Here is a 7,968-nt window from a genome sequence, read left to right as displayed (position 1 = left end):
CCCGGAAAGCATGGCCCCTGGATTCTCTATCAGCCCAGAACTAAGACAATTTCCAAGGCCAACTCTTCAGACAGGGATTGGACTGGACTGTGGGACCGAAAGTGATACTCGTGAGGAGTGTGCCTCTTAGCTCAAGTAGATATAGGAGACTAAATGGGCAGCTTCTGTCCAGAGGTGAGATGGGAAGGCAGAGAGGGTTAGGAGCTGGCTGAATGAACATGGGGAATCAGGGGTGGAAAGGAGGAGTGTGCTGTCACAGTATGGGGAGAGCAATTAGAGTCAGAGTCACATAACAATGTATGTATAAATTTTTGTATGCGGAAAAAAATAGAAAAAAAAAAAAAAAAGAAAATTTACTAAGCCTCTAAAATGTCCAGATTTTAAAAACAGGAGAATTAGGAGACATGCAAAGAAATGAAATTTTACCCATAAAGAGGAAAAAGCAAGAAACAGAAACTGCATGTGAGAATGACCAGATGTCAGATTTAAGACAAAGACTTCAAAGTAATCACTATAAATATACTCAAAGAACTAAAGGAATCCAGGCTTAAAGAAGTAAAGGAGAAAGGTAAACCAAAAGTAAGTAGAAGGAAGAAAATTATAAAAATAAGACCAGAAATCAATCAAAAAGAAAATAATAACAGAGAAAATTAATAAAGACAAAGGTTGGGTCTTTCAAATGATCAACATAATGAATGCAATTTATTGTAGGTGACTTATACCTCGATAAAGTGGATTTAACGAGAAAGCATTCCAGTAGGCATGTCTTGATTTTTTCTTTCATCCAGTAACTGAGATAGTTATGTAGACACATACTTTTCAGGACTAATGTCCAATTATCTTAGTTTTTCTTGAGGTTTATGCTTAATTACTTACATTCTTGAATTTCTTGTAGATACCAAAGTATACGTATCGGTTGAGAAATATTTTTAGCTTCCACAAAGTAGTCTCCCAAACGAAAATTAACAGCAATAAAACAAAGCCTAGAGTACTCATCATAATCAAATACTTTCCAATCATATTCTCCTCCAAAGAATAAACATTCTTCTCAGCATCTGTGAATGACAAAAAAGAGATCATCTTACTGTAGAACACTGACACCATCAACAAAGCCTAAGAAAATAACAAAAAAGGAAGAAATTGGATAAGATGGAATACTAGGCTAAATTGAGACAAGTATTTAGAATGTGATAATTGATTATCTTGCTACAAAAATACCATTTGAACAATGAATTCTGAAGGCTGATCTTTATGAAGAAAATATATAGTAATTAAGTAACCATATGAATATCAATGTATTTATTGATATGTCTAACCATAATTGCATGCCATGAAGAATATGCCAAAAATCCTTTCAGAGGGGTAAAAACTTAAATTGTAAACTTGGTATATCCCTCTGTTTACTTATTTAGTTTTAGCCCTCCATTTATTTATTTAGGTCTTCATTTTTATTTAATACTGTTTAGTATTTATTAGTTTAGAGGTATTGCAAACACGTTGTTAGCTCTATTCCTACATATTTTTGTTTTTTATGCTATTATAAATGGTATCACTTTTTGAAGTGTCATTTATTACTGTGTGTTGCTAACAGAACTACAGTGGAGTTTATTTTTTGTATACTGAACTTGCTGAATTATTTTATTAATTTTAATAATTTATGTGAATTTTTTTTTAATTTTCAATGGATACATTCAAAGCATCAGCTAATAATGTATTTCTTTTTTTCCAATTCCTATATGTACATTTCTTTCTTTTTTTTTTAAATTTACTGCCATGTCAAGGACATACAGTTCAATGTTGAATCAAAGTGGCGATACCGACATCCAGTTTCATTCCAATTTCAGAGTAAATATTATAATTTTTTATATGTTCATTTTTTTTAGTATGATTATATCTTTAAGTACGAAAGCCAAGTACGACCTTGAATATATCCCTCCTGATTTTAGAAATCATCTCAATAACAGATTTGCTACACTGAACACAAATGACCAAAAACCAGATGAGCTGTGGGATGACATTAAAAACTTATTCATGAAGAAAGTAAAACGTCATTAAAAAGAAAGAAAAGACCAAAATGGATATTAGAAGAGACTCTGAAACTTGATCTTTATTGATTGCAGAGTAGCTAAAGTGAACAGAAGAAATCATCAAGTCAAAGGCCTTAACAGAAGATTTCCAAGAGCAGCTCAAGAAGACAAGGTAAAGTATAATGAAATGTGCCAAGAACCGGAGTTAGAAGACTGAAAGGGAAGAACACTATCGGCATTTCTCAAGCTGAAAGAACTGAAGAGAAAACTTCAAGCCTTGAGCTGCAATACTGAAGGATTCTATGGGCAAAAAAACTGAATGATGCAGAAAGCATCAAAAGAAGATTGAAGGAATATACAGAGTCGCTGTATGAAAAAGAACTGATCAATCAACCATTTTCAGGAGGTAGCATATGATACTGAAGGAAGAAGCTCAAGTCACTCTGAAGGCACTGGCAAAAAATAAGACACTGCGAATTAACGGATTACCAATTAAGATACTTCAATAAATGGATGTTACGCTAGAAGCGCTTATTTGTCTATGTCAAGAAATTTGGAAGACAGCTACTTGGTCAACCAACTGAAAGGGATCCATATTGGTGACCATTGCAAAGAAAGGTGATCAAATGAAATGTGAAAATTATTGAACGAAATCATTAATATCACATACTAGCAAAATTTTCCTGAAAATAATTCAAAACCTGCTGCAAGCATACATCATCAGAACTTCCAGAAGTTCAAGCCAGATTCAGAAGAGGATGTGGAATAAGGGATATCACTGCTGATGTCAGATGGATCTTGGCCGACAGCAGATGTTTATCTGTGTTTTATGGGCTATGAGAAGGTATTTGAATGTGTGGATCATAACAAATTATAACTTTATGAAGAATGGGAATTCCAGAACAGTTTGTTCTGCTCATGCTGAAGCTGTGCATAGATCAAGAGACAGTTGTTCTAACAGAACAAGGGGATATTGCAAGGTTTAAAATAAGAAAAGGTGGGCGGCAGGGTTGTATCATTTAACTTAATTTATTCAATCTATATGCTGAGCAGATAATCCAAGACGCTGGTGTATATGGAGAAGAATGAGGCATTAGGATTGGAGGAAGACTCATTAACAACTTGCTATGTGCAGATGACACAACCTTGCTTGTCAAAAATGAAGATTACTTGAAGCACTTACTAATGAAGGTAAAAGACTTCAGTATAGATTATATCTGAACATGAAGAAAATGGAAATCTCACAAGTAGGCCCATAAACAACATGATAATAAATGAGGAAGAAATTGAAGTTGTCAATGATTTCATTCTTCTTGGATCAACAATCAACACCCATGGTAGCAGCAATCAAGAAATCACAAGGCATACTGCACTGGGAAAATCTGCTGCCAACAGAGCACATTAAAAATCTTAAAAAGCAAAGATGTCACTTTGATGACTAAAGTGCACCTGACCCAAGCTATGGTATTTTCAATTGTCTCATATGCATGCAAAAGCTGGACAATGAAAAAGAAAGGCAGAAGAACTGATGCATTTGAATTGTGGTGTTGGCAAAGAATATTGAAGATACTATGGACTGCAATATGCAGATGACACAACCTTGCTTGCTGAAAGTGAAGAGGACTTGAAGCATTTATTGATGACAATCAAAGACTATAGTCTTCAGTATGGATTACACGTCAACATAAAGAAAACAAAAATCTACACAACTGGACCAATATGCAACATCATGATAAACAGAGAAAAGACTGAAGTTGTCAAGGATTTCATTTTACTTGGATCCACAATCAACGCCCATGGAAGCAGCAGTCAAGAAATCAAACGATGTATTGCATTGGACAAATCTGTTGCAAAAAACCTCTTTAAGGTGTTAAAAAGCAAAGATGTCACTTTGAGGACTAAGGTGTGCCTGATCCAAGCCATGGTGTTTTCAGTTGCCTTATATGCATTAGAAACTGGACAATGAATAAAGCAGACCAAAGAAGAATTGATGCCTTTGAATTGTGGTGTTGGGGAAGAATATGGAATATACCACAGACTGCCAGAGAATGAACAAGTCTGTCTTGGAAAAAGTATAGCCAGAAAGCTCCTTAGAAGCAAGGATGGCGAGACTTCGTCTCACATACTTTGGACGTTATCAGCAGGGACCAGACCCTGGAGAAGGACATTATGTTTGGTAAAGAAGAGGGCCAGCAAAAAAGAGCAAGACCTTCAAGGAGATGGACTGACACAGTGGCTACAACAATGGGCTCAAGCATAACAATGATTGTGAGGATGGTGCAGGACTGGGCAGTGTTTCATTCTATTGTACAAAGGGTCGCTATGAGTCAGAACCAACTAATGGCACCTAACAACATGGACTGCCAGAAGAACAAAACAAATCTCTCTTAGAGGAAACACACCCAGAATGCTTCTTAGAAGCAAGGATGGTGAGACTTTGTCTCACTTACTTTGGACACATCCTCAGCGGTGACCAATTGCTGGAGGAGGACATTACGCTTGGTAAAGTAGAGGGTCAGTGAAAATGAGGGAGACCCTCAGTGAGATGGACTGACACAGTGGCTGCAAAAATGGGCTCAAACATAGCAGCAATTGTAAGGAAGGCAGAGGATTGTGCAATGTTTTGTTCTGTTATTCAGAGTGTCCCTAAGATTCAGAACCAACTCGACAGCACCTAACAACAACAACATGATTGCTGTAGAAACCCTTTACCAATTTAATATACTATCTATTGTTTTCCTACATTGACAGATGAAGGCATAATTCTTTTATACTTTTGTTCTTCTCCTATATAGTTACATTGCATTTTAAAATTCCTCTTCTCACAGTTACCTTAAAATAATATACTTAAGCCTCTATCATTCCATCAACTATATAGAGTATCTCTTAACTCCTCTCATTGTAAGATGATGACTTAAATTATTTTTTACTTTCTATTTTTCCTGTCCCTTTTAACCCTTAACTTTTATTAGCTCTATTTTTACTTTACATTGTCTGGATTAATAATAATTATATATTTTTGGTAGCTAAAAGCAAGTCTTTTTCTCTTTGTGTGTAAATTGATACCCAAAGTTGAAAAACAATACATAGCATTTATATTGTTATGACCATGCAAATAGCATTCCCTGCAGAGTCAATGTTACAACATTTATGCCACCCAAAAATCAATGTTCAATTTCTTCCTACAGTCCACCAATTACTCAAATGCATAATATATTTAGTTTACTTCAGAGTTCGACTATACCTTTTATTAACAGTTACTACCTCTCGCCTTGGCTAGACTTCTTCTTTCTCTTACTTTCATTTATGGATCTTTCATCCATTGTACTACTCTAATCACCCAAATCATTACTTCGTACCTTTACCTATTTATTTAACACACATTTGAGTCCCTTCTATGTGCCAGACACTACACTGGCACTGGGGAATGGATTATAACTTGTGGGCAGGTGAGTGAAGGTGAGTATGCGTGGTGGTGATGGGAGTAACAAAAGTAAATAAAATACAGTTATAATATAGACCCTTCCCCTAGAGGTTCTTTCCCACAGACAGAATACATTATACAATGAAAGAATATAAGCTTTGAATTCCAGTTCTGACCCATACAAGCTATGAGATACAGGGCACATCTTATCCTCAAAATGAGCACGACAGCATGTAACTTGAAGAGTTGTTGTGAAGATTTTAAATAATGTAAGTAAAGCTACTTGGTAGATGATTATTAGTAACTCTTATTCTGTATCTGATGACTACTTTAATTGTACCTCGGATTTGCTTTTGAGACTTCATTATATTTACAGAGATTTATCCCAGCCTTGTAAAATGACTTAACATGTATCCTGATTCTCTCCTTACATTCCAGGGTTTCAGTCTGAGACTAATTCCCAAAAGACTTAGGGGCCCACAGGTTACTTACTTGCTTTACTACAATTTATGTGGGGAGGAGGGTGTTTTTGAGTGTCGCACAATGTTTTGTCCTGGTAGACATCAGCATAATCCTCGAGGGCCTTCGCAAGGTTGTAATTGGGAAACAGCAGTAACGCATTTAGCATGAGGGTTCTGGTGTCATTTGAAATTTTACTTTCAAGTTCTAAAAAGGTAATAAGTTTAGATTTCATTATAGGAAATAAGCCATCAGATTTCATAATAAAAAAATGAACCATCCCCAGGACAACAAACCCCTAAAAGATGGTCAAACCAAGCTCAGAGAATTAAAAACCAGATGATTATCTCTGAAGAACACTAATTATCTCAAAAAGTTTGTTCCAAATGATAGCCAGTGACATCATTTTTGTAGATAACTGCAGAGTTTTGAAGTTTTTTTGGTGAAGTAGGTGTCCACATGATATGTCTTCCAGGCACCTGATACGAACGGGAAAACATACTAGCTATTTTTCTCATTTCTAATCCTAATTAATCAACTAAGGGATCAGAGTACAGGTAGTAGATAAGAGTCTAGAATTCAATAGTAGGTAACAGAGAAAATTCTGCTATCTTTGACAGTAGAAAATTTTTCAAACAAGCTGATTGTCATGAATTGAATTGTGTCCCCCAAAAGTATCTGTCAACTTGGCTAGGTCATGATTCTCAGTATTGTATGATTGTGTAATCTGCTGTGATTTCCTTATGTGTTGTAAACTCTATCACTATGATGAGGTTATACTGATGAGGTTGACAAGATTAGATAGTGTCTTAATCCAATCTGTTTTGAGATATAAAAGAGAGAAGTGAGCAGAGACACGTGGGAACCTCATACCACCAAGAAACCAGTGCTGGGAGCAGAGCGCGTCCTTTGGACCTGGGGTTCCTGCACAGAGAAGCTCCCAGACCAAGGGACGTGGACCTTCCTCCAGAGTCGACAGAGAAAGCGTTCCCCTGGAGCCGATGCCTCGAATTTGGACTTGTAGCCTACTGACTGTGAGAGAATAAACTTCTCTTTGTTAAAGTCATCCACGTGTGGTATCTCTGTTAATAGCAGCACTAGATGAGTAAGACACTGATAGATAACTAATGTCTCTCCAAAGAATAAATTGAATATGAATAATAATTTGTGACTAGATTCCTGAAGATATGTTTAATTTATGAATTGCCATTATAGAATTTCATATTGAGCTCAGATTTTTACAAAGAGGATAAAGGACTAGTCTAAGCAAAAGGTTCTTACAAGACACTGAGGAAAGTGAGATGGCCAAGAGGTAAAACCTCAAATGCCAAAGCCATGGCAATTTTGTTCTGAGTAGCTCTTAACTTAATGTAGAGACAATAATCTATCCACAGTGAAGAATTCTGGATATTGGCCACTGTGCCAAAAACGGCAAACACTAATTATACAGACAAGCACTGTCCAACAGAACTATTCATGATTATGGAAATACTCTACAGCTGTGCTATCCAATAAGCACATGTGACTACTGAGGACTTGCAATGTGGCTAGGGAATGGAGTTTTTAACTTAATTTAATTTCAATTAAAATTTAAATAGCCATGTATGGCTAGTGACTACTATACTGGACCACACAGGTATAGTCTGATATCTTTTAGGCTGTCCCCGTAGCAATCATAAATATCTTCTCACCTCCAAAGAGTAGAGAAAGCTCTAGGAGAGAAAGTGAAATATATCTGACAAAATGATGAAGGCCTCCTTAGGGAGGGGACAAAGTAAAAACTGACAGAACTGTGTTATTAAAAGCATCAGCCAGTTCAGTGGAACTGACCATTCAGAACAAAGTATCAATCAACTACATTGAACACCACATTGATGTATACTAGTGGAATATCAATTCTCTCTACAAAATTCTAGAGAAGGCTGGATTTGATGTCTGCTTTTTTGGCTTGCTTAAGTGTCCATTTTCCATACTTCTGGTAACAGTTCTTCAGATTTTATAGCATTTTTGAATAACAGTAGTTTCTTTCTTTCCAATCTGTATATGTTTATTTACTTT

General features: G+C 36.0%; 1 protein-coding gene across 1 annotated transcript in view; it reads right to left on the bottom strand.

Annotated features, from left to right (window-relative positions):
• LOC101344283 (ATP-binding cassette sub-family A member 3-like) overlaps positions 1–7,968 on the bottom strand; it is a 223,043-nt gene that overhangs the window by 42,785 nt on the left and 172,290 nt on the right. The window contains exons 22-23 of the mRNA XM_004373451.2: positions 5,944–6,117; positions 877–1,055 (exon numbers count right to left, since the gene is read on the bottom strand). Of these exons, the coding sequence (XP_004373508.1) occupies positions 877–1,055; positions 5,944–6,117 (353 nt within the window). The remainder of the gene's footprint in view (positions 1–876; positions 1,056–5,943; positions 6,118–7,968) is intronic.

Source organism: Trichechus manatus, unplaced genomic scaffold (assembly GCF_000243295.1).
Source record: "Trichechus manatus latirostris isolate Lorelei unplaced genomic scaffold, TriManLat1.0 scaffold00024, whole genome shotgun sequence".
Lineage (NCBI taxonomy): Eukaryota > Metazoa > Chordata > Mammalia > Sirenia > Trichechidae > Trichechus > Trichechus manatus.
This window is presented reverse-complemented; position numbering and strand designations above follow the sequence as displayed.